At 40.6% G+C, this 27,149-nt stretch overlaps 1 protein-coding gene across 1 annotated transcript in view; it reads right to left on the reverse strand.

Annotated features, from left to right (window-relative positions):
- The window catches only part of RAPGEF5 (Rap guanine nucleotide exchange factor 5), a 164,580-nt gene that overhangs the window by 7,943 nt on the left and 129,488 nt on the right, over positions 1 to 27,149 (reverse strand). The window contains exons 13-24 of the mRNA XM_065628690.1: positions 26,277 to 26,421; positions 25,417 to 25,514; positions 24,607 to 24,637; positions 23,580 to 23,658; positions 20,403 to 20,552; positions 17,672 to 17,769; positions 15,784 to 15,906; positions 14,381 to 14,559; positions 10,999 to 11,089; positions 8,246 to 8,296; positions 7,052 to 7,139; positions 3,867 to 3,931 (exon numbers count right to left, since the gene is read on the reverse strand). Of these exons, the coding sequence (XP_065484762.1) occupies positions 3,867 to 3,931; positions 7,052 to 7,139; positions 8,246 to 8,296; positions 10,999 to 11,089; positions 14,381 to 14,559; positions 15,784 to 15,906; positions 17,672 to 17,769; positions 20,403 to 20,552; positions 23,580 to 23,658; positions 24,607 to 24,637; positions 25,417 to 25,514; positions 26,277 to 26,421 (1,198 nt within the window). The remainder of the gene's footprint in view (positions 1 to 3,866; positions 3,932 to 7,051; positions 7,140 to 8,245; positions 8,297 to 10,998; positions 11,090 to 14,380; positions 14,560 to 15,783; positions 15,907 to 17,671; positions 17,770 to 20,402; positions 20,553 to 23,579; positions 23,659 to 24,606; positions 24,638 to 25,416; positions 25,515 to 26,276; positions 26,422 to 27,149) is intronic.

The raw sequence follows: 27,149 nt of genomic DNA on the forward strand, positions 1-27,149 counted from the left end.
GCTTAGATTAAGCAGAAGAAACAAAAAATTTAAATTTGGTTTCTCACTCAGGCTTGGGTCTTCAGCTTATGAAAACTGGAATTGTTCACTATAAATCAGTGGAGAGTATGCATTTTCACCCATAAAGTTCTTGAGGCATTATGTTTTTTTCTTTATTTAACTGCTTCTGTGGCAACTCTTCACCCAATCTAGTAACTAATTTAAGCAAATTGCAGTTAACAGGAATGGTATAATAGCTCACGCAAACAGCTGATGCTTTTCTTACATCTCCCTCAAAAATAAACAGAGGTGGAAAGGATTAACTGTCTTGAGCAAAGTATGTTTAAGACCAGAATGACGCAGAACAGCTCATCTCTCTACACCCTGGGAGTGGCTTACAAGACTTTTCCACAAAAAAGCTTATCACAAGAGCACATTTAATGGGAACTTCATGTTCCTTTCATCAGTGAATCAAAATAATTTTTCTTGTTACCCACTGTGCTTCATTTGCCATGAAATCATGCAATCTCTTGTGCTGATATTCTTACACTGATTATAATGAAGTTCTAAAGAGATGATCTAGATTTCATGACCAATAGTGTGTGTACTAGGAGAGCTACAACTTCCACCGGTGCTGCTGCTGTGATGTTTTCCAGCTGATACCCTTTGCATTTGGCTTTTAGAAGTAAAAAAGATCCCACTATCACACACACTGCCATTCTTTGCTGTTTCTTCTTCGTAGTCAGTCAGAGTAGCGGTCCATCCCAAGACTGGCTCCTAAAAATCTCTTTATGTAACACTCTCTTAAAGCAGAATCCCAAATCTCCTGGCTTTAGTAGCCTAATTATGCTAATTTCTCTCTGTCCATTTCCAACTCTCTGGGATGTAATTCTAATACAGAAGATCAGCCAATTGATCTGCAAAGCAAATGCTATTTCCTGACTGCTTAAACAGGTGCTTTCGTACAGTTACGGTGATGAGTAACACACATTTCTTGTGGCCTTTCAACCCACAGGATCATTAGCACCCCTTTAACTGAGGATAGTGAAAAACTCAGGATTGGGAGTTGCTCGGATATTTGGGGGGTGGAGGCTGAGAATCTTCAGCTGGGTGTTCACAATCCTTACAGCCAAAGGCACTAGGTAAGAAAGTGTTATCTAAAATAGTAATGGCCATTGACCTGTATTAGAGTTTGCTGGAGCATGGCTAAGACATTGATAGGATATGGGTGACAGCTGACTAGAGAAAAAAAAAAAACACTTGAAGAAGCCACATTTCAGTGAAGCAGCTCAGTAAATATCATGGAAATACCCTGAGATGCATAAGACCATATTTTCATTTATTCCTTCAGATTTAGTTAAGGAAGTGGGTATGGTACTAAGTATCGACCTAACACTATTCTAGAGTTTACCCAGCTTGGAGCTAGATAAACCACTGCAATCCCTTTAACTTTTGCTAAAACTAGGTAGCGTTTCTGAGTCAAAAAACCCCATTTCATTCTCTTCTCTTTGCAAATTCCCTTCTTTATATTTTGAATTAACTCTGTCTTCACTGCAATCATGTCATGTCAAACCAAGCTCAGTTACGGTAGGATTCTTGAGGCCATGATGGTCTAAGAATAAAAAAGAAGCAGGGATTGGAGGGAGAGAGAATATTTTTAATAAAACCAACTGACACAGTTGGAAAATCAATGGTTTAGACTGACAAGTCCTCCTTTAGGTGAGACGTTTAATGCAGAAATGAAATATTTCAAAATACTGATCCAAACAGAGACATTAGAGACTATCTTTGCTTTGAAATTCATAAGTAGAAATTCTATGCATTTATGACAGTAAGTTCCTTCCCCAAAGCAATAATCTGCTATGGTAGAATAATTTTTCTTTTTCTGCTACAGCAAATTTGCAGGTGAGGTTCAGTGGCTTGATCCAAATCAAGCAGGAGTCAATGTCAATCCTAATTTTTCTCAGCAGAGGCTAGAAAGTGCTCAGCACAATACAGAACACCAAGGAAGATGTTCTTCCTTCGCACAAACCCCTTATAACTAAAAAAGAAACACAAACTGATGTATACATGATCACGTGTGATGCATCTTGTTAGTAAGTTCATGCTTATTGAGCAAGTACCTTAGCATCCAAATGAATCAGTGTGATACGTGTGGTGCCTGAGTTTCCACTACACTCATATTTAAATCTCTCCTAAGCCCCCACTTCCTAAGCTTGCACTACTGCCTGCATTCATATGTACACAGGGCTCCATGAGACAGCACATTCCTGAGGGCGTGATCTGACTAATAATTTGGAGGAAGTGTCAGTTTGAACAATCCTCACCCCACCACCATCACCTCAGACTCTCCCCACAACCCCCCCCCCCCCATTTAAAATGCCCAGTATCCATTTGCATGGAAAAGGTGAAATCCTGCCTCACTGAAGTCGCTTAGCAAAGCTCCCACTGCCTCTGGAGACACAATGGTGACAGGACAGGAAATCTTACCCCGCAAGCCCAGCATACACTAAGCATATACACAGTTCAACAACAAAAGAACAAATTAACAAGGTCTGGCTAAAACTGGAACAAGAATCAGATCCTACATGTTCACTAAATAAATATATGGGCCAGTGCAGGGATTTTAGTAACAATTATTGTGCATCAAGGACTAGTTTAATTTACATGTTAATTGGATGTACTTCCAAGAGGCAATGAAGAAGAACATGCTAATGAGTTTTATGCAAACACCGAAAGGTCAAACAGTCAATGGACTTGGGACAAGAAAACCTTTCATTAAGTGCAAATCAGTGTTCCTGTAAACTCTGCAACAAGAAAAGGCACAGAAATCAAATAGAAAACACAAAAAGAGGAGCTCAGGTTCAAAAGTCAAAGTCTACATCTGCTTGCAAGTTGAAAGACAACATTATGATACATTATGACGGGATGTGAAAATAAGTTTAACATCTGGTTCATTAATAACTCTGTGGTTGCATGTTCATTCTCAAACAAGTGTAAACACATGGAGAAAATAGTTGGGAACAATTCACCAGGCACAGCCATCTGGACCAACGGTCCCATGGCACATCTAGAGCAACTGGGAAGAACATTTTGGTTTCTTGATTGAACGCTCCAGGCCAACAAACAAACAAACAAACAACACAAAAAAACCCCCAAAAACAAAGTCTCTCCGCCCCACCACTGTTCAGATATATAAACTGTGGCTTTCAGTGCTATGAAAATGTTATCGACAAAGAAACAAAACATGCAAATTAGAGAAATCAAACTTCTGTCTGTAATATCATGCCAGAGTGGACGTTATATGATGTCTAGAGTACATGTGGTCAAACATACAAAGTCAGTAAGTGCCCTTCTACATAAAAGTTAGTCTAGTGATATTTACACTCAGCTTAATTCCTATTTCAGGCATTATTTTCTTCTTAAGTTTACCTAGATCAAAAAGTTTACTTTCATTTAAGATCTGTGGATGAGCATATCAGTGGCGGTGACAAAATAGAGAAACCTCCTCTCTAGTGCCTTGAGAAAAAAAAAAGGAAATGTAACTCTGAGAAAGCTGAAGCAGAAGATCTTAACTGGGGGGAAATAGTCCACAAGGTGGTGCAAAGGAAGGAAAACTCAGTGGACCGTGGCACCAATGTTGGCCACCACTGGCTTAGCCATTTTACACAGAATTGGGGGAGGAAAGAGAAGAGAGAAGAGCAGAGGAAAGGGCCAGGAGAGATAAACTGTTGGCTGTTTTATTCTGTTTACTACACTTTTCCACCCCTTTTTACATCTTCCCAGTTCAGCCAGAAGAAAACTTTTAGTCTTGCAAGATAAGGAGGGGAAAGGCAAGAAGAGAATGCGAATCTCTTTGAAAAACAGGAAAGACAAAATTAGCTTACCAGCTTTTCAAAATTAACAAGGTTATCCAGAAAAGTTTTATTTCCTTCGTGGATGAATGTTACATCTGAAAAACATAAAGGAAAAATAATTATTTTTCATGGCTTCGATTGTTCTTTAATATAAAGAAAAAAAAAAAGAGGAAAATATCCTATTAAGGACTGAGACAATACCTTAGGACAAGGAAACAAAAGCCTGGTGTAATGACGTGCAGAGATTATCAGATAGAAACACTACATACACATCCTAACAAGAGGATTTTCAAGTGAGAGCATGGATTTCTCATTAAACCTGGTCTGTGTTACTCCTGGGGTGCATACTTGTCATGCAGAGGATGGCAGGGAGCAGGCAGGGGCACCAGAGGGATGGCTCTTGTGGCATGTCCGCTCTCCCAAGCCTGCACCATCCAGCCGGACACGCTGCCCATGTCCATGCCCAAGCTGGGGCTGGCCTGTCCCTGAGCCTGGACTTCCATGGACACAGAGCTACCAGATGCTGGAGTCAGCTCTGACACTTGATGATGCTTGTGGGTCCCTTCCAACTCAGGACATTCTATAATTCATCTCTTTGTGGGACACAATGACTCTGAAGTCCTCCCCAGAGACACGAGCTACAGCAGTGGCCAGCCAGGGAGGTTAAACACAAACCACCAAACTGAAGTTCAAAGCCTTGAAATAAGCATCCTGGCTAGGGAAAAAACACACTTTTACACAGCGTTGTTGGAGAAAATTTGTGAAGGCAACAAAAAAGGTCAGTGAGAGGAAAAGGAAAAGGTCTATATTTGGCTCCAGGAAGGGAGCTGAACACAGTGTAACCAACTGGACGTAAGGGACTATCAGGTGAAACAAATGTTGCTAAATTAAGATCACAATTAAAACAGTAGCTTGAGGTCATTTTCTCCGTTTTTCTAATGCATATTAGGACACAAAGTGAGACCTGTCTCGGACATGAAGTACTGAGGACATGGACAGATTCCCTCTGGGGACTGAAGCTTTGACTCCGAAAGCGCATCCTCCAGGTCACTGAAAATACTAGCAGAAGCCTCACCACCATACACCCTATCAGCTCCCTGCTGGCTGTGTGGACACTCAGGAGTACCAGGAGTACACAGCACTATTGTAAAGAGATGGCACTCCAATACCATTACTTCTTAAAGGTCACAGCTGTTTCTGCCAGCAGGCAAATGGCACACAGTAAACAGGCAACATCTCCCTCTCAGCAGAGATGCCAACCTCCAACCCACCAGTCTAACTGTGCATCTCAGCATTTCTCCTGTGCTCTTCATCAGGAATCCCCCTGACGCCCACTTGGTCCCCCCAGTTTTGTGGGATTTTAGGACTGGAAACCTGCAGCTGATGCTAGGGGATGCTTTTCGCAAGCAGGATGTCTGCCTGGCCACACCAGGTCCAGCCAGCACTCCTGAGTAAGTGGGACAAGCACAGCACAGGCTGGGGATGCCTCTAACACCTCTCCACACCTGGGCAGCATCCTAAAAATCAGGGGGGAAGAAGGGAGCGGGATCTTCTGCACCTTCTCTGGTGGGCTGCTTCGGAGCACCCAGGGAAAAGGACAGGGAGAGGACATGGCTTCAGGACACACGGCATTACTTGTCTCTATATCAATACCATTAAAAACCACTGGTCACGTTTAATGAGCTTCTACTGGAAGCAGAAATTTCCACACAGCTTTTTAAGCCAATGACAACAATGTGTATATCTCTGAGGGTGGAAGGAACAGAAATTTGCTTTGCAGCCAACAGCTAAAAGTCTAGATAAATTCAGTGGAGCAGAAAATTGCATCTGAGCTAGGTTGTAAGGGTACATCACAGTATTTTATTACACATTTGAAAAATCTGCCTGATTTTTCAAAAGCTGTATCTGTGAGCTGGAAGAGAGCTCAGCATTTAAATTTAATTAACTTTAAAAGGACACTCTGAAGTTATTTTTTATAATTAAAGGCTATTAATGATTTTCATTTTTTTCTTGAAACTACTTTTGTTTCTCTTGTGTCAAAATAGGGTAGTTTGTTGAGTTACTAATGATTTCTATGCTATCAATGCTGATTTTATTGGTCTTGGAAATAACGTTAATACAAACATGCTTGACATGGAATAAAGTCCTACGTACTGTGCAATACTTCAGGAATTACCAACCTTGGCAACATCTCCTTATGGATCACTGTACTGAAGAAGATTACTGTATTATTTTGCAAGGTCTCCTTGCTGTCTCAAATACATTTTAGAGACATGAATGCTGTTTATGTGCCTGTTCTTATACACCATATTGTAGTGTTGTGCAAGCATCGTGCTATGAGTTACTTATGTTTGCTGGCTTTGTTTGCAGGCAAGACATACTCAAGAAAGAAAAAAATTACTGCTTTTGAAGCCTTGATAATTGTATCCGTCTGAATGAATGCAAACTCCTTTGATGTGTGCAAAGAGCGGAATTGTCTGATGGCTCCTGAACTGTCACCGACTGATCTGGAGAACTATCTTCAAACATTTTAAACTCGCAGCAGCAGCAGGTTGGAATAAACAGCCTAAAGAGAACACTTTCGGAACACAGGACTAATCAAATGAATTTGCCATGTTCAAAGACAAGGCAATTAATAATTAATGACTCGGAGACAACAGAATATTTGAAATATCTTCCACTTAATTAGCTGCCCAGCTTACTGCATTAAGCAAGTAGTTTTATTTCATTTTTTAATAATAGGATTTTAGTTATCTTTCAGACCTCGGAGAGACTTGACAATTCCCTCCCCTCAGGACAGAGAGATGGGGCAGGTTCTGCCTTCAGGATGACACCAGGTAGCTTCACCCCTGCGAGGACGACGAGCACCTCGGCCCAGCAGCATGGCCAAGGCCACTTGCGCGGGTGCTCCCAGTACGGCCCCATCCAGGAGCTTGCAAGGTCCCACTTCTCCACCAAAGAGGACGTGGCCAAAGCGATGGCACACTGCTTTATCCATGCCTCGTGAGAAGGTACTGAAGTTTGAAAACCTGTGTGGAAATTGTCAGCTTCCCCCTGTCTTAGAAGGTAGCTGTTAATTATCCAGACCAAGCGGTATCTTGTAGATACCTCTACACCTGCCACACACTTATCATAAGGCCACCTGAAGGAAAAAATCACCTTACACTTATTTTAATTAACCACAACGAAGAAGAGCAGCCAAGCTCTAACATTACCTTTCAGAAGTAAGGGCATGAAGGGGATTTTCGGAGATTTCATTTTCTTGAATGCATCTCTGTAAGCTTTGTGATTCAGAGAAGGGTCCTACAAAACCATTTGGATAATAAAGAGAAAAATCAATAGGCTATAAAAAGAGCAATTCTAAATCCATTACGGGCTTATGATCTGAACATGATTTAGGTATAAAAGGTTTCTTCAGGAAACGAGGTAGATAAAGGTTTTCTAAGCTAGGTGACTTACTAAACTCAATAGGAAACATAAACAGTGAAAGGAACAAAAGCAATTACATTCCTCTAGATGAAGCAATGCTAAAATGGGAGTATGCTGCAGAATAGATTCACTGGGACTGCTCTGTAATTTCTCCACAAATTTATATTAACAAAGCCTCTTCGGCTTACTATCTATCACAAAATGTATGCCAGAATGTATTGCTGATTACTTTTTTCTTAAAAACAAACAAACCAGCCACACAGCAAACAACAAAAAAATCCAAACAAAAACTGCTCTCAGATCAATGGAGCATATTGGACATTTTCAAAGAAAATAAGAGAGTATGTTTCAGTGGTGTTATGTAAGTAATTGAAAAACTCATCTCAATTTCCCACGTAAATGAATGTTTTTGTACATCTGCTCACACACAATCTTGAAAACACATTAATTGATGAAGGATTCTAAGTACAGAAGTGTGACAACTGTTAGCGGCTGGATCTCATGTTCCCCGCGCCAGGCAGTGATCTCACCGTGTACCCACTGCTATGACAGCCAGAGGAAACACTTGTTTATTCAGCTTTGTTAATGGTGACAAAGACCTTTAAGCCCTGGATTTTGATTTTTTTTTTTTTTTTAATTAAACTTTAGCTTTCCACCTTTTCCTGATCCGCAGTACGTTGCTTTGGATAAAAGCTGATTAACCACCAGAGCAAAAGAACAGCTTCCAAATGATGCTGGGGAACCGACACTACATTTGCCCCTCTCTGCCCTTCCTCCAGCTGTCAGGAATACAGCCTTTTTCCTTTTTGTGTTTGGAGACCACCTCCGAGCTCTGGTGAGCTGCCTGGCCTTTGGCAAATCACGGATGTGACACGACAAGTTCCAGCTCCAGACAATGACAGGCAGTCTCCAAATCAATGGGGAAGAAGGAAGGCAGGTAAAGACAAGCAAAGCTGTTCTGCTGTCAACACTCTACTTACCGTCAAACTTTCAAGTTCAGTGAAAAGTTTCTTGAACTTCCCAGGAATTTTCTGAAGTGAGGAAAACAGAGAAGAAAAAAAAAACCAAGTTGATTTAAAAAAAAAAAAAAAGGCAAACAAACAAACCTCTACAGACATAGGCAGAAAAATGCTGAGGCATTTTTTTCCATGAGACTTTTGTGGGTGAAGTGCCTGCTCTGAGCCCCAACAGGCCACTTTCTCAGACTTCACCTCTACTCCTCAGCTCCAAGAGCCCTAATTATAGCTCATGTTCAGGGAGATGCCAGAGAGGCACCAGACCCTGCAGCCTCACCTCAAGGACCTGCATCCTTCTTTTACGGAAACTGCTTGTTACCAGCTGTTGTTTTTTTTTTTTTTCTTTCCTAGCTTTTGTGTCTGTTGCATTTACCTTAATATCCCAATCAAGTCAGAAGTAGTAATACAGGCTGAGAATTCAGACACTGTGATCACATCCAGGTTAAATCACTTCTTGTAATCAATCTTCCCCTAAAACACAAGTTCTAGAAATTAACAGGAGTAACACTGTGTGCTGTTTGATACACTGCCCCCAGGGCTAACCAGTGTTACTACTGGCACATACTGGTGCCAGAGGAAGAGAACTTTCCTTAAAAAACTATTACACTATCTCTGGTATCTCATCCTAATCCCATGGGAGGTACATAAAACACCTTCCAAGGGAGCCCAGGCACAAACTACCATCTTGCCCCACATAATATCACCTGCTCTGCTCCACAAGCATCTGCTTTTTAGATTCACCTCATTATACTCAAAGCAATCATTCTTCAGTTTGAATTTTGCTGCTGCATTCTTCAGACTTAAAGAATGGTGCATAGGCCTTAAAGCATGTCTACTTTTTCCAACCATACTAGTTATTTTAGTAGAAGATATCGCCTCCCAGTACAAATCTTGCCTTGCCTTTGTCCTTAGACCCTGAAAGCCACAATGATACTACCAAGAGAAAAGAGATTTAGAACAATTAAGGTAAGTGGATGTGCTGTATGATTAAAATGCTAAAATAACTGAACATGGAATCGCAATTGCAAATTTTTAATCTCTTCAATCATGGGAAGTTAGGCTCATTAAAATACTGCATGCTGTAAAAAAAAAAAGTAAAAGAATATGCTTGGGAACATACTACTTATTTAAGAATTCAAGTGCAGAGCCAATATAATTCAGTGTCTTAATTGTTGCTTAAATTTAGATGGCTTCATCTACATATGTAAGTAATTATAATTAATTTATAAACATTGCTCTACTTTCTAGAAGTCACATTACTAATGCAAATAACCTTCTGCTTTTGAAATTTCCAGTGCAGTAAAGTTTTACAAATAAATAAATTTTAAAAAGCATGTCACTTGATAAATGTTTTACACACAGAAACGTGACATATTTACATTGATACATATGCAGATGCACTCCTTGTTCCGGCAAGCAATATATTCTGCTTCTCCTGAGAGAAGCCCACTAGCAGTGCATGAGCTCCAGAGTCTCACACAGCACAGAGCTGAGTCCTACGTGTTTCTGTGTGGGACAGATCTACACCACTGCCACCGGGTGCCTTTGATACAATATTTAGTCCCTTCCACTCTGCTACCAAAACCCAGAGAAATGGGAGGAAGGCAACCCATAAGAGCAGGTGAGGGCAAATGTTCCCTAGTGGGCAAGGCATTCTAAAAGTAGGAGATACAAAGAGTTTTTGTATCATCGTCCTCGGGTATGTATTCTTTAACACTTTTGCTTTACCTCTTATTTAGATGCTCCTCTAAGCCCCTGTGATCTCCTCCCCACAGAAGCAGTCACTGCCCTTGTTTCTCTGCACACAAAAGCCACGGACATGGGCAGTGATGTTTCCACATGCATGATTTCAGCTAAGGGGAAGACTTTGCCCCAGACATTGTTAGGTAGCTTTGCAAGTCTCTGATGGCCATTTGGTTTCAGCTGTCAGTGCTCAAGAGCATCTCCAAGGCAAGAGAGCACAGCCATTCTCTGCCACTTTGTATTACAGGTGGACATTTTTTGAGTACTGCCCGCTTCTGGTGTTAGGGGCATGAAGGTTCACCACACTAGATTACTCCTTCATGTTAATAGTAAGTTTGCAGATACTACCATACGATAATTTACTTGGATGGAACAGAAAATCCACAATATAAACACAGGTGCCAGTGGGACTGACTCTAAACATCCCATACACTGTCTAGCAACCAGTAGCTTCTTTAGTAGATAATCTCTGTTCTCCAGTATGCTCCTTATTCATGGCCCATTTCCTAACCTTTTTGTTCAAGATGAGCAGCTGCGAAAGAGCTGATAAGGGACAATTAAAGAGGGTTTATTTCTACTTTGTATTTTTTTTTAATGAAATTATTCCATAATCAGGTATTGCTTGTTTGGAGCCACCTTTAAAAGACTTTCTGTTCTGACATCTACTTAAAATGACAGGATAATTTATCCAACTTGTTTTTGTGGGTTTTTGTTTGTTTGGTTTTGTTTTGTTTTTAAGGGGTAAGATCTCCTTACTTCTTATTTAAAAGCTGTAGAAGGACACATTTAGTTTTATTTGAACAGCTATGTATCTGAGGTTTCAGGTCACAGAGAAGCTTCTCCACCAACACTTGCTCCCTGTTTGATTTCAGCATGAAAACCCAATAATTAGAAAGTAAAGGTAATTCACTGGAATAGAACCTTTGTGAGAAACGGTTTTGACAGGGGCTAAAAGATACAAAGACACATCTTACCTCCCAGGTCTGAGACAGGCGGCTGACAGATGCAGTGTTGAGACCCATAACAATAGCGAAGAATGAATTCAAATTTCTTTGGGCTTTACAGCTGTGGAATAAAAATATGAACACTGTATTCTGATTTTTTGTACTCAGAATCAGAGATAAATGGAATGCGCAGATATCCTAGGTTACTGAGTCCCATTTCAACCCTCAGCACTAACATACAATCATCTTCCACATAATGAACTCATTAAATGTCCTCTCGTGACCACCTGCAGTCTAGGTGATGGTGTCTCTAAGAAGTTTTTTAGCAAATGTTCCACTGTCTCATCAACCCTGCTGTTGGCAGGTTATTTTTTTCCCTTGGCTGTCAAAAGTAATTTTCCCTTTTCAACGTTCAAGTTACTCTCAGCTGTCCTTTACCATACAGAATAACTCCTTGACCTCTATTCTGTTGCGTTATAAATATTTTCATTCCCTTTTTCATCTTTTTTGTAAATTGTACATCACTGTTTTCTCTTTGTGGTCACGGCCTGCAATTTACTTTTCCATGTTGTTATTATCCTTCACTGAATTTTTTTGTAATTTATTTTAACTTTTCTCTCATGCATTTCCTTCTTACCAAGGAGATGGTAGTGAGACAGTGTTGAAGGAAGGAGAAACATAATTACTGCTTTGGCTCTAAGTTCTTACACCTTTTTCCTATGCAAGTATGAAACAAATACCAAATTATTTATTTGGAACAGCATCACACTTTGTCCTTGCCTTTAATCTGTCATCTATTATCACCCAAGGACCTCTGTCACAGTACTGTTCTTTACAATCATGCATTTATTTCTTCAGCTCAGTATTAGCATTCCCTAGCTGAATTACTTTGCATCTATCTAAATTAAATCTTATCCTACTGTTGTTTGCGCATGCCACCAGACTCCTCAGATCACTCTTTTCTTTTTTCTATCCACCAAGGCATTTGCAATCCCTCATCATTTTTATTGTATGAAAATCTGATTAATGTTCAATTTACATATCCCTATAAATCAGTTGCAGTAAGCACTGGTTCCAAAACAGGCCCCTACAGAATTTCCTTGATACCTCTGTTCTTTGACATTTCACTATATATTTCTAGTCCACTAGGAAATTTGAAATCCTGAAATATCAAGTCATTTTCAAACAAAAAGATTCCCGTTTCTCTTGCAGATTCTTGAAGACCACTATAAACATACGTGTGCACTTGTGTGTGAGAGTGAGAATACACTTTTAAGATAATTTTAAGCAAAAATGAATCCACTGCCTTCCGTGGGATTTATCATCAGGGAAAAGCATGTGCCAAGGCCTTCAACTGGAAAAACACCAGCACTTGTTCCAGTTTTATAAGGCTTGCACTCACCGCTGTCTACTATCTTAAGATGGTTTATTTCTCACTTCACTTCAGCTGTCTTAAAGTTAATCCTAAGTTTGTTGCTTAGAGTCCTTTTATCATTAAAGTCAGGCAGCTCCCAAAGGTAATTCCTTCCAAAACAGGAAAGGTGTCCAGCACAGCTTGGATGAACTGTCTGTTGGACGGGCCCATTGCTCACAGCGAACCACAGAGCGAAGGTACATCTTTCCATCTTGTACAGTCAGCCACTGCTTGGGACTCGAGAAGGCTGCTGCTGTAATCCATTTATTCTAACTCTACGTTGACCTGTTTATATAAATCCTCAGGATGTTCATTTCTAACAATGTGCTAATTGATTTTCTCTATCAAATCACTTGTATTCTCTTTTAGACTAGGCCATCAACAGAAGCGTTAAGTATCCATGTTTCAAAAACTCTGTCTCTCCTTTATGTATTGCCAGACTGTGTCAAAGCCTTCCATCTTCTTCAGGTGTTCCCCAACAATGAAGCACACAACCGCTGAACATGAGATCTTAGTGCTGGTGCTTTGCCGACAAGCTAAAGTCAGAGATACAGATTCCTGTCTGAATCTGGAAGCAGAGAACAGAGAGAAGCCAGAGCTGCTCACAGCTTCCTACCTCTCTGCCTTGATCGTAAACGAAATAGCAGGGCTGCTTGGCTTGTGCATCATGATCAGAGTCCTGTGCTTAGCGCACCATCCCTCCACCCTAATCAACTCTTCCAGAACTGATGTGACACCTTCTTCTAGAAAGCTGCTTTTCTGATTAAAAAAAGATCTCAAGCAAACTACACACTCACTTTTTTGTGCATCCATTATTTCACAACCTACATGCTATGATGATGGATGGTTCTGCAATGCACTGGGAGAGCCTGTCTAGTGTTTACTGACAATACTATTTAGTCTCCACAACTTTGGCTTTTCACTTAATGGAATTAATTCAAAGAGAGCAACATTTAAGTCTGGTGACAAATATATCCCTATTCATGTGGGACAGACAGTAAACTTTTATTGGAATGCAAATTACTGCTACTGTGATGCAAGTGAGAGACACAGAACCAACCGTTTTTGACGTAATTAGACCAAACTTTGGCCATTGATAAGGCAGAAAAAGAACGTTTTACTGGATACCATACAACTTGCAAATGAAATCAAATCACATTTATGAGTTACACTAGATTAGATTAGAAGAATTCATTGCATGAAAGGCACTGCTTCAGCAGAGAATAGTCCTTTCTATGTAAGTGCCTTGTAAATTAAATCAACCCAGTTGATGAAGGAATAAATTATACATTTTCCACGAACATGCATATTCAAATATTGCGGAAGACCAACAAGTGGAGAGAGAGGCAAGAGGAATGGTTGCACAGATTTAAATTGCTCCATTCCCTTGGTTATCAAAATAAGGGTGATTACAGAGAAAGGAACTCTCTGTGTATAGCATATATTTTTATTCTGTTCCAAGGCATAGAATAAATACCAGTACTATTTAGTAATAGACCATCAAATCTAATTAATGAAGAAACACCTCCTCCAAAAAATCAAAGAGTACTCTGGAGAGGATAACATGAGGCAACAGCTATTGCACCCAGTTTCCCCTCTGGAGGAAAGACTTGCAAGATTATAACAGAGTTTTTCGGTTTCTGTGTAGTCTTTGGTGAATAGCTGTGCTGCTGCTCAAATAGTTTTCTAATACAGTTCTCAGGTGACCTCTGCTAAGAAAGGACATATCTCTGCACCATCAGGGATTCTGCAGTTGACAGTGCAGATACACTGGCTGAGCTGCTGGGGAAGATTTGAGCAGCATATACTCCACCACATCTGGTTTTGACCAGTGTTTGCTGTTGTTATTTATGGAGTGTTTTATCTAAGTATGCTTACTGCACTGTTAGAACAGGACAACGAATTAGTTTTGTTTCTTTGCTATTGCACCTACTTCTCCTTTCTCACTAAACACCACATGTGAATTCAAGGATTTTTGTTGTAACTTCAGTAACTTACTGGGCAGCAATCTTGATGAACTTTTTGACTAGCTGTACACGTTTGCAGAGCTGGCTGCAGAGAAGTATCTCAGTGGCAACCCAAAGCTGGACCTCATTGCATCTTTGAAGCAGAAGACTGAGATTCTCGGTGTTTTCAGCACTGCCCTGTCTGCTGAACGTGAAGTATATCAGCTCTTGCTGGAAGACATCGACAACATTATTAGTGATATAAAAAACAATTTAAATGTAAATGAATTACAAATTATTTAGAAGTATGGTTTTGAAACAAGACCTGGTTACAGATGGTTATTTTTTCATTATCCATGAGCCAATCACAAATAATTCAGGGTCAGGTTTGGCTTAGCAAAGTCTAGAAGCTTATTATGGTAGGCAGGTGGACTGGAAGTCCTGCAAGATGTGTTTATCTTGTGAGATTTCCTGCAGTTCCACTTCTGGCTACAGCCAGATACAGCACATAAGCAATCTGTGTCTTTCTGTATTTCATCACTTCTGTTCCAGTACAAAAAAGCTACTATTTCAGACCATTGTGGAATCTGAAAAATTTCGATGGAAACTTTTTTCTAAAAATAGCTAAATTTTCAAGAACAGAAGTGTGAGTCTCAATTTCTGTGCAAAAAAACCCCCAACTTGACCGGCTCTAGATGTAAAGTGTCTAACCTGAATAAAAGAACCTAAAACAAGAGATCAAGCAAAGCATCTGATGAGAAGCAAGGGAATTTCCCATTCATGTTCTCAGAAAGCCACCATGCTTTTCAGCGAACATTATTTCCAAGTGACATTTTGTACTGTTAACTACGTATTTTACTCAGCCGCTCACACCAGAACCTATTAAAGTCATTGAAACAAGCCAATGGGCACTGTAGTGGGCCATTATCCCATTTTAGAAAATCTGCACAGTATTTTTATCTCATTGAAGCCTAACAAGAACAGTAATGTGACTGTCTAAATTGCTGAAATTGTGAATTCTTTTGTGGTTAAAGTGATATCAAGGACACCTATTTGTGGAGTCCCGTATTTACTGGAACATTCTCAAGTGCAAAGGATAATTTGCATATACAACACATTCACACACACAGTTTTCAGAGAATAATCATGCTCTTCTACCCTCTTGAGGCAAATCTCAATAAAACCCACAAGGTATACAGGAAACATATGAGATGCCCCAGCACAGGGACATTACAAACCTTTGACAATTTTTTTCAGTATCAAGGATTGCAAGACATCATTTGGGCTTGATTCAATGCCACCACTACTGAGAGCCGCCAAATCATGCTGTCACGATAGTGAACTGAGAACCAAGGAATAATGATGCTCCAAAATGCTGGTGCAACATCAGGACATCATAACAGCACAATGCTGCATGAAAGTAATACACCTGGAAGTGGACATGGTGCTTCTTACCTCATGGATTGCATTGAAGAGGCTCCAGTCAAAGTTTGTTAGCTCTAAGGCAAGATCCCAGGTGTTGATTCCCAAAATTCTCACGGACCTTTGCTGCAATTCCTCGTTTTCAGCAAATGGGTTCTAAATCAATAACCAAGAGCAAAAATTCCTAAGCAAATGCCAAAAGTTCTGCAATGAAACAGCTACTGGACCAAGGTACGCACCAGAGCTGACTAAGTAATCTTCTCTAAGTGCACTCTGAGGGTTTTTTCCTCCCACTAATCAAAATCAAGGAGTTATAGCCTATTTAATAAATAGCTTGAAAAAGGAAATGGGTCAATGGGATCAATGACTTCCTATTGCATTAGGCTTCTCCTTCTCTCTCTCTAAACCTTGAGTATAAAACAATGAACAAGCAGCCAGCATAATGAAAACAAAATCCCTGAAGCCACCAGAAAATAAAATCTAAATTAAGACACCAGAAAATTTTTGTATTATAAGATAGAGGAATAATTCTGCAAACACACTGGATTTAAAATAAATACACACAACTTTCCCACCAATCCATCTTTACAAATAACATAAATCCATCCATTTGATGATTAACTTACTCCAAATGTAATCATCAAACAACAGGAAAACACTGTGGGTCCTGATTCATAAAAGTCATTTAGCATATTACTGTGGAGCGCACTGGTACTGCTGGTATTAAGGGTCATTCGACATTTCCATTATTAGCTCAGATTTTCAAAGGTTTGCATATCTCTTAGGTTCTTTTTACCTCTTCAGGCTGAAACTTGGCACATGAACCATCTGCCAAGATGAAAGATTATTCTTATCAGTTAAGTCATTACTTTGGTACTATATTTCTGACAGTTCCAGCAAGTTTTGCAATTTTTATTATGTAACTAATGAAACTAGATTGGCTGTCACCTGTCTGCACTGGAAACCTTCCCTTAATATTCGCATTTTTAGAGGTGGCTAGAACATCAGAGATAATAGGGATGACAGATTACAATGATAGCGGTATGTCAGCTCTTTGGGACACATTGATCCAACAAAATGTAAATAGACATTTCTCATCCCCAGGATGAATGCACAGATCCTAGTGGTACTGACAACATGTAAAAACCAGTTGCAATACTGTTCCACGCTTTCCTCGAAACATCTGCGTAATTGGCAGAAAACTATTGAAAGAGTAATGCTGTGAGTGCCTGACTGTTCCTGCCTCTCTGAGGTTTTGGGAAATCACAGGGGGAGAGGGAGTTTGTAATCCTGGTTTCTGAGGACAGAGGGAATGAGAGAAACCTGCTGCCCTTCGACGACCTGCTCCCCTGCCCAGTACCAGGAAGGAGATGGAAAGACAGACAGACAGAAGGAAGAGAAGATACCAACAGCCATATATACCAGCCACAGACTAACCATGCAGCTGCCACAACACTGGGGTCACACTGATGCTCAGTAGTTTTGGTAGAACCCACGAGACATCTATTTCTACATAATTCCACTGTGTTTGTCCATCACCTTGTATGACTATGTATCAGCCACTTTAAGTGTTACAGAAGCACAAGGGGGAAAAAAAAGTTACACGGGACCTGATTAATCCTCACCCCATCCAATCCTGTACAAGCACAAGTCAGATTTTCCAAGCTTATGTAGATTGAAAGATTTAAGCTGTACAGAAGCTTTGGTCTGTTTGAAATTGATGAACAAATTCCATTACTGTTCAGTCAAATAACTGCTGTTAATGCAAGATTTTTTTTCTAGGTATAGAGCAGCTCAGTAAGCATTACTAAGGAAGCAAAAAATAAATTCAGTATTCAAAAAGCCCTCTAAGAGGAATATTAAGTTATTGATCTGGAGTCAGGCAAACAAAAAATGGGAAGTATAAAATACACATCCTTACCAAAGAATCAGTCAGATCTTTTCGGTAGACAAACATACGACTGGATGACTCTAAGGATTTTGAGATAGCCAAGTCATGTGGTTGTAGTTCATGTTTTTCTGTAAAAACAGAAAACAAAATACAGAAGCTTCAGAAAAGGAGTAAAAGCTGTATACAAATATGAGAAAAATATTTCAAATACATTTGTAAAGACATATCAATTTAGAATTTAACTAAGCATCAAACCCAGTCCCTATGTATATGCCAAGCATGGGATCATCATCTCACACTATTCAGGCACCATAAAGGTGAGATGTCTCTGATGCTGGACTAGTGCACGAAAACTTCCAGCATCTGCTTTCAACTTGGACTTCACAGGGATAGAACAGAAAGAAATCCTTGAACCACCTAGTCTGACCTCCTATGCACTACAGAACATTTCATTTCAATCCAGTGTATCTATGGTAAATGCAGTGACTTTTGTTAAAGCCAAGTGGCTCAGCCTCTAGAGACTGAGTTGTTGTGTGTCACAGGCAGACAAGAGAAGGGGTGGAGATGTCTTCAGTAGCCATGGCCATTCAACAGGAAAAGGGGTTTAAAGGATCCCAACTCCATGAAATTCAGCCCATGGAACAGAGCTGAAGAGTCCTTGATAGTACCATATTTACAGAAATTCCTCCAGACCTAGAGTAATTCATTTAGAAAACATTTGAGTAAAAGGGCAGGACACACCAAACCGGAAACAAAGAGAAAAGAACCTTTTTTTTTTTTCTCTCCACTCCAGAGAACTGGTTCAGCTCTGGGCAATCTTGCATGCATCAGGGAAAGGTGTGAGGAAAAATAAAGCAAAAACCTAGAAGACAGCTAAAAAAATTGTCCCGGGAAAACTGTATCCTCCTGCTGACTCAAAGTAATCTTCTAGAGACCTGACACACAAGACTTGATTACAGTGACTGTATTCATGTAGACCCCAAAGCACCATAAGCATGTTCACAGCTACCTTGGACTTTTCACTGCCCTTGAGGGAGGAGTAGGACCAGGTGGAGTCTGACAACCAAACAGAATCTCAAACTGTCTCTTTTCCCTTTTATCCAAGCTCATATTGACACCAGCTACATTTAAGTTGAGCTACCAGTGTGGTTTTTTCAAGGAAATTTTAACTGAAAAGAGCTTGCTTGTTCATTTCAGCAGTACAATAAAAACACATTCTCCAATGCTCACAGTGCTGCCCTCGAAGTGGATGGCAGAGGACAGTTCTGAGTCATGAAAACAGGAAAAAAAAGAAAGCATGGCAAGCTCTTGTTTATTGCCCACAGCACGAGTGACAATGGATAAGAACAAGGAGACCGAAATTGTGGTAACTCAAATTAACTCAGGCAACGTGAATAAATAACATTTTGGGGGTTACAATGGCCATGTACAAATGACAGTCCTGTTGTACCTGCATTTTAATTATTGTTTCTTATTGAACAGCCAAGTGGCAAACACTTCTATTCTCTGGCTTTCTCAGGAACCAATGTGGTCTAGAGATAATACTGTGTTTCATTATTTATGAATTGTTGGTTTTCCTTAGCTAAGTAGGCAATTAGCACCAGATTTATTGCTATCAGAGAAAAACTTGCCCTGCTCTTGAACAGGAGCACAAGATCTGAAAAAAAACCAGCAGCACAGTGATTTTGCAGTGCTGCAAAATGCACTGGAAGCAAGTTTGGGCACACACAGGGGTAAAATGAGCACCTATGTACAATGCTCCTGTGCGGCCACTCCAAGCCCAGGCTCTCGACGGCTGGGAAGGGCACTGTCTCCCTGCCACCCACACCGGTGCCCTGAAAAAAAACGGTTATTTAACTGAGCTCGGTGTGGGAGAGAAAAATGTGACCTTCGATTTCTGAATCAAATAAATAAAAAGAACAAGCCAGCTTTTGTCTGTATTTCATTTAACTACACTGACAAAGTAGTAAGAATGAGTGCAATATCTTTAAGGGTGAAGTCTTTGTCTCAGGGGATCGACACCAACTCACGTTATCTGAGAATATGGCCAAGATATTCTAACTCTTAGACCTTTTTTGTAGATTCAGCTTGGAGCTTCTATGCACCTAGTTAAATTGCTTCCTTTATATTCCCAAAGAGCCAAAAGGCACTACAATGAGCAAAACAATCTGGCTGAAAACCTTGAGACCTGACAGACACCAAAGCAAATCTTAGGCGTTTAGCCAGTCCCCATTATCGGTCCGTGGCCAGTCTGGTCTTCCTTAAAAAACACAAGAAGCCTTTCTGTTCAATGAGAAATATTGAAAACTGCTTACAAAATATTGCTTAGATTGCTCTCAGTATCTCAACTGTGCAAATACATGTCTTCCTCCATGCTGTAAAAGAGGAAACAGCCAGGCATACAGTATTTGTTATCTCCTTTTATATTTTTAAAGCAAACCATGCCTCATTGCCTTCCAAATTAATTTAAATGCAAAAGCAGGAGATTTATCTCTGAGCAAAAAATAAAATCTTGCAATACTGCTGGAGACTGAGAGTCCTTTGCACTCCCCTCCCAGCGAGGAGATGCCACATCTGACGGTACCCAAGAATGAGCTGTTGCCATGGAAACAACTCTCTGAGAAGCAGCTCCTCATTGTTCCCATGGTCATCCAGCTGTGGGCCCACACAGGAACAGCTGTATCCTTGCACCAGAAAATGTCAGCCCTCCCTTATGTGAAGCACTAAAAGGCAAGTAATCAGATGAAGGGAAGTTCTTTACCGCCAGAGAATGTGACTGTCACCAGCGCCAACTCCTCCTCTGGGTACTGGATCTTTTCTGCTACAATCTTCAGTATCTCCTGAGCTGAAGTGGATACTTGAGCTTTCACACTGACATAGGAGTGCTCTGTTATATACACACGGCAGAAAACTGCACAAAGGAAAAAAAAAAAAAAAAAACACCACAGTCAGCAATAGGCAGAGAGACCTGAACAGAACACGGGAGAATCTAACAGACCCCATCATGGCAATGCCTCGGCTGCTGCAGCTGCTGTACCCTGACCTACAGGGACATGAAACTAAGTGTAAACATCACTGTTTTCCCCCTTCTCACCTTCTCTCCCTGGGAAATGAGAGGGCCAAGCAAATGGAAACAGAGACCTCCATGGCTGCATTTCAGCAATACCTATTTAAGACTTCCTACAGTGAGGCTTTGTCACAGACAACCTCCTCTGCTGCCTATCTGCTTTGCAAATTCAGCTGTTGCCATCTTTTCTCCCTTCATTTTAGGTTCAGATAAATCACTGTCCTTTCAGTATATTTCATATCTGCTGCAGAAATTATTTTGGACCTCCACTTCCACCTGGAACAGGAGGAGGCTTGACAAGAACAGCACTCCCGCTACCTTATCTGTCTAGACATCTAAAGTACTTGCACTGCCAGGGTATTTTGGCACTACCAGAGGCTGCCCAAACAGCAATGCAATTAATTCTGACATCTCTTTCCCTGAATCACTTGCAGCACACATAAAAGAGACTGGTTTGGAGAAATTCCCTGAGTTCATAACTTCCATGGAAGTCCACGAGTTGGTTCATCTCTGGGAGGGAGATTCCCAGCAGTAATGCTGTGGTCAGCTCAGGTAATACTTTGGTTCTGCCAGAAAAAGGGATTTATGTTCCGCTCCCTCTGCTTGCCAGAATTTTAGGTTTACATCTTTTGCCAACCTGGCTGTAGCCAGTTCTTTCAAATACAGCTGTCATACTTAAAAGGGAAGAAACAGAGCTGCAGATTTGCAGAAGTACTTCAAAAATTACAACATCTGCTAATAAGAATCACCACAACTCTTGGTTTCATCCTCACTTCAGTGCTTAATTAAACTTTCCATTTCTTTCTACTCTAGCACTTCTTATTGCAGACAGGCTGCTATCATGTCAGTGTAAGACAAAACTTTTCTTCTCCAGAAATGCTGGGTTTTTAAAATTATTTTTATTGACAGCTGTATGTAGCAATAGCTCTTTGCTTGTTCTAAAGATCTTCATGGCTTCAGGGCACTTTCATCAAATGAGATCATGCCAGAAGCAGTTAAGAACTCTGTCCTCAATAATATCTTTGTGTGTGTGTGTGTGGATGAAGATGAGAACGAAGGAGGAACTTAACATTTAACCTTGGGGAAGAAATGTAATTTGGTTTTATAATTTTTTCTTAACCTGTCTCTGCTGACAGACAGTAAATCAGATGCTAATCCTATGGCAGAATTTCTCTTCAGCCTGAATATAACTCATGAAAAGATACAGACATCAAATTGCATTCTAAACTACTAGGTAGAAAAATAAATTTTAAAAAACCTGACAGCAATATTTGGCCTCCATATGCAGCATGCTATACAACTTGCCTACAGTGGTTTGAAATCTCCCCCTCTCTGTCATTTGGGAGGGGAAGATGACAGCAGTATGTTAATTTATAACTGGGCTACTGACGTATCCTTTGTTTAACATTGAACTAAACCAACCCACAGGTCAGGTCCTCAAGCACAACCACCATACTGATTATCCCAAAGCCTGCTCCTGCTCCTCCATGCACCTTTCAAATGTCCTGCCTCTAGTATCTATTGCCATGGACCATGTCATCTCTTCCAGGAGCCTCTGCTGCTCCCCTGTGAGGTGCAGGAGGGAATGCCAGTAGGAGGAAGCAGCCATAGGCTGTAGGTCAGCCTGGTAATGCTTGCATTAGGAGATAAAATGCCTCTGGTCAAGTGGCATGGTGTGCCTTGGACAGACCCATCCTCCACAAGTGCCATCAGTCAGCAGCACTCCAACGCACTTAGATGTCCAATCTCAGCATCTGTCTATCCTCCCCCCAACTTCACCTTTGCTATTTCATTCCATCAAGCCCATCGTATTCCATGGCTCATGCTCTCAACGAGTGAGATAAAAGCAATTTAACCCATTCGGGGCTGGCCTTGCTGGGTCCTGCCCTTTCTGTCCCCACAGCTATGCAGTCTGTCCCCTCTCTGGTGCCAGGACACTTCCCTCCCCATTCAGCCATGAGCTGTTTCTGACTTCTTAGTGAAGAAGAATGAGTGTGGGGGTTCTCATCCAGAAATGACATTTTTAGAAGCAGCCTTAATAACATAAACCTCAAACAAATTCATATATGAAGCACGGAAAGAGGATATCTATCAGCAGCATGTATTGTGCAGAAAGACTTGGCACTGAAGGAGCTCCATTTTTATTCTGTCACAAATGAGCACTAAAAATATCCTGACTCCAAGTGAACTTCCGGAGATTTGTTCCCAGTGAGAAATGAAGACATATCATCCAAGGGCGAGATTTCCAGGTAGGAGGTCCTTCTGCCTGTTCTCTGTTTGTGTACACGGTGTTCTCCTCCTCTCTGCCTCCTTTCTTGTACCAGCATTACAGAAGGGTGACAGCCTCACTTGTGTTATTGCAGAAGTAGCAAGGAAGAGAAATTGCATTTTGAAATGGCTGACATTAAAGTGAAGAGGCACCTTGCACTCCACATGAAGACGTTCTCCAGGAGAGAAGGAACTAAGGCGGACTCCCAGAGTTAGCAGACCCTGGCCCGTTTCATGTGTCAGGCTTATTCATTCACCTTTTGCAACCAAGATCTAGGTCAAGAGATCGAGAGCAGGAAATAGAGCAGGAGTAACGCCTGGCGAGGCTGCCAGCACTCCTGGAGGCACACAGCTCTGCTACGGGGCTGCTGGAGGAAGCCGACGGGGCCAAAAAGCCCTTGACATGCCATGTCACTCTTGAACTCCTGCAGCGTAGGAGGTGGAACAGTAACCTTACACAAGTCAAATCTCTCTTCTTTTATGGCCCTAAGGTCCTGTTCAGAAGCTGTACGTCAGTTAAAAAAAAAATTACATTATGAGCAGCCTTTGAGTAACAATTTTGCAGTTTTGAAGTTTTTTCTCCACTCTTTCAAATATACTTACTTTCTTCTGTTTCATTCATGGTTCCTCTGTGCTGCAGCCAGTTCTCCTTTACACTGAACTGGTGGAAAAATGTTTTATTCTGTGAGGTAGTGTGAGAGAGAGAGAAAAAAAAATAAAAAAGAAAAAAAAGAGACAGCAGTGACTCTCTGCATCCTTGCCCTTTAAAAAGCAGTAATTCACACAACACAGCATTCAGCCCATACATCTGGCCAAAAAGATTCCAGCATAGGAAATCCACCCACCCTTTCTTGGATCAGTGCACAGGGAGTTGCCTTACTAAAAAATTACCCAGGTGGGGATTTTGGAGGAAGCAGGACATGCCTAGGCTAAGCAGCCTGCGTGATTCAAGGTTCTCTGTAGCCATGTGCAAGTCCATATCCTATACACTTATATATGTCTCCTATGTACCAATCAGCCTATTTAGCAATTTCAGTACAATCTCATGTTCTGCCTTCCACATTTCTGCAGTAATATTTTAAGCTTATTACACACTTCAGCTTCATCCCAGTAAATTTGAAGAGCACAGCAATTCACCTCTGTGCAGTCTGTACACCAACTTTCTCTGGCTGCATCTTCTCCCTCTGGTTAAATAGACAGATTCATGTTCCTTTCTTTCTTTCTCTGTCCCTGTCACAACAAATTCCCCCTTTGCTCTGTCTGTTTGACATCCGTAGTCAATGCCTGTGCTCAGCCTGGTTTGCCCAGGTTGCTACATCTCTCCAGCCCGGTGGGGACAAGCTCCCTGGGCTCTCCTGAATTCTGACATCTCAGAGCGTCTTGTTAAGATGCTAATACTGTCACGGCCACTGCAGGTTAGCTCATGCAGCTGATCTCCAGGCTGCACCGGCAGTAAAAAAAAATCCTTAAGCAATGTTGCAAGCCTAACCTCACTGATGTATCCTGTCATGTGTTTGGCCACCAGTCACTTTCAATTGACAAGCCAAGGAAAAAAGAGTAAAGTGCGCAGGGGGGAAGAAAGTGAGATGATGAGTTAGCTAGCAACCAGCAACAATCAGGCTTGCCTTACCTTTCGGTGAGGTGAATACTCATCTACAGTGCTGAAACAAAAAGGAAAATCCAAATTATTATTTCAAGCCAAAGATTAGGAAGTTTGAGCTGTTACAAAGTTTATGACATCAGAAAGTTTTTAACATCAAACGGTCACCGCAGAATGGCTGTAGAGCTCCTTCAGTGAAAGCTAAGAGTGCCTGGCTCAGCCAGAAGATTATTCTGTCACCCACACAATCGATGTAGTGAAAAGAAATGCTGCCAGCCCGCAAGCTGCTGGAGAACACGGACACAGGTCCCGCCTCCCAGGTAAGCCGTCAGGGTGACCCTGGAGGACACAGATCCTTCCACCTACCCAACAGCCAAACCAAAGAAACAAACTCCACTTGTTGGAAAAACGTGCCAAGGAAATATCTTTTACAAATACCATAATTATGACTAAAATAATAATGCTGAGGTGACTATTGCAAAGGAGATCTGCTTCTCAGTACTGCGGATTGCAGAGAGAGAATGAGGATGAATGTACCGTCTGAAGTCACAGACTGCAGCTTCTGAGGAAAATTTTGCTGGCTTTTCCACAAAGTATCACTCTACTTGCAAGTCATACCAACCAAAATCGATGGGAGTGACTGCTGAACCACACACATCGTCCAACAAACATGAGAGATGATTGAATGATCTGGTTTTACTTTAAAGAAGAGATAATTTGTAAAAATGAATATAGTACTTGTATCACTCATCACTTTACTGAATTGCAGCAAGATGACAACAAAAATAAATTACACCCTAAACAGAAGGAGACTTGATGACAAATACAATCAATACTTACTGACGACGATGCATCCCAAGTATCTTCTGAAATTCTTTCAATTCCTTCTCAAGAATGGGAAATTCGTATACATCATCTAACACATTTCTGTATATCGTCTACAAAATAAAACAGTATCTGCAAACATCTGGTAACCCAAACATAAATCTAAGGCATCACATCAGTGGTATAAATCAATTCAGGCACTAGGATACTAAAATAAATTTCATCATTATATTTATGCAACACCCATAAGGAGAGTGCTCCTGTTTAAATTTCCAGGCTGGTCAATATTCAGGTTGTCTTTGCCAAAACAGGGGAATTATAAAAGCTTTTGGAACTCATTCAGAAAGATCAGAAGATCCTTGCTAATAAGTAAGGATGTAATTTTATTTATTAAAAATACGTAAAGCTGTGCTGCTCTCCACGTGCACCTGACGAACACTATGGATAGCATTTCACTCCTCAGTCAAAGTAGCATCTCTTGTAAGGATCTCAAAAGTCTCTTTTCATCCATGATCCTCTGGATAACAACTATAGTCCCTGTTCTGGCAGACACGACCAGTATGTCCAAGGAACCTTCACATGTTAGTAGTTTCTCACCTTCCTAACTTTTCCTATCTTCTAGAGAGCATGGAGTTCTCTAAGTTTCATATCTGAAAGTAATGTTTTTGACATTGAAAGTACTGGCATTAGAGGTTTTCTGTTCAAACTGACTATCTCTAAGGCATTCAAGGAAGACACGTGTAGATGATTTTATAGATTTCACAGAGAAAATTTAAGTATGAAAAATTATGCTTTATAGATCTTGCAGCTGGGGCTTTTCAGACACAGTATGACAACTAAACAGTGGTGAAATGCATAAGAAAGTGTTTCAATACCTTTAAAAATTGTTTTAAATGCTCATCTTCATGTAACCAGTCTTTGTAGAGAGAAGTCCACTGAGACACCAAATGCAAGACTTTTCGTTTCCTACAAGATACATCAGAGTCGTCTTCTTTCCCTTGGTGGTTCTTAGCACAATAGGTATGGGAGGTTAAGGAAGAAATACTGTGGTCTCACTGAAACTTCAAAATTAACTGATGGAAAAGACTTTGCAACCATTTTGTTGGCTAATGAAAGATTTTTTTAACACATTGCTCGGTTTTAAATGTTTTATCCCTTGTGCAGCTTTAGGAGTTTCATCATCTCTTTTGGAATGAAATACTCAGTAATAGAAATGTCAGTTCATCCTCTGTACCAACAGGATTTTTTTCCTTTATAGATTAGAGACGCAAGTCTGTAAAAGCAAAATCAATTCAAAAGGAATTATACAATGTTGAGTCATATCTTTTCAGCAGAACTGGGAATGAACCTTTGTCCTGCACACAGATGCCAACATGAGTATCTGTGGGAAGGAGGACAATGCATCATTAACAACAACAAAAAACCCAGGCAGAGGAAGTCGGTTTCTTTTTTCTTGCACAAATTACACTATCTGCAGAAATAACACTATTAAAATAAAAAAGAAGGTGAAAGAATCTATTTCCACCATTGTTCTCTTTTCACAAATCAGAAACACTAAATGACAGAAGATACCCACTCTGTACATTGTTCCTGTCCCTTCACTATTCTTTCTTTTATAAGGTGAAAAGATGATGTTTTCACCACAAAAAGGTAAAGAGGAAAAAGAAAAAGAACATAAAAAAAAAAGAAAAGCAAGTTCATTTTATAGTACAAGTTCAATCAAACAACACTTCATAGCTTATGGAAGT

Source organism: Caloenas nicobarica, chromosome 2 (genome assembly GCF_036013445.1).
Source record: "Caloenas nicobarica isolate bCalNic1 chromosome 2, bCalNic1.hap1, whole genome shotgun sequence".
In the NCBI taxonomy this organism is placed as follows: Eukaryota; Metazoa; Chordata; class Aves; order Columbiformes; family Columbidae; genus Caloenas; species Caloenas nicobarica.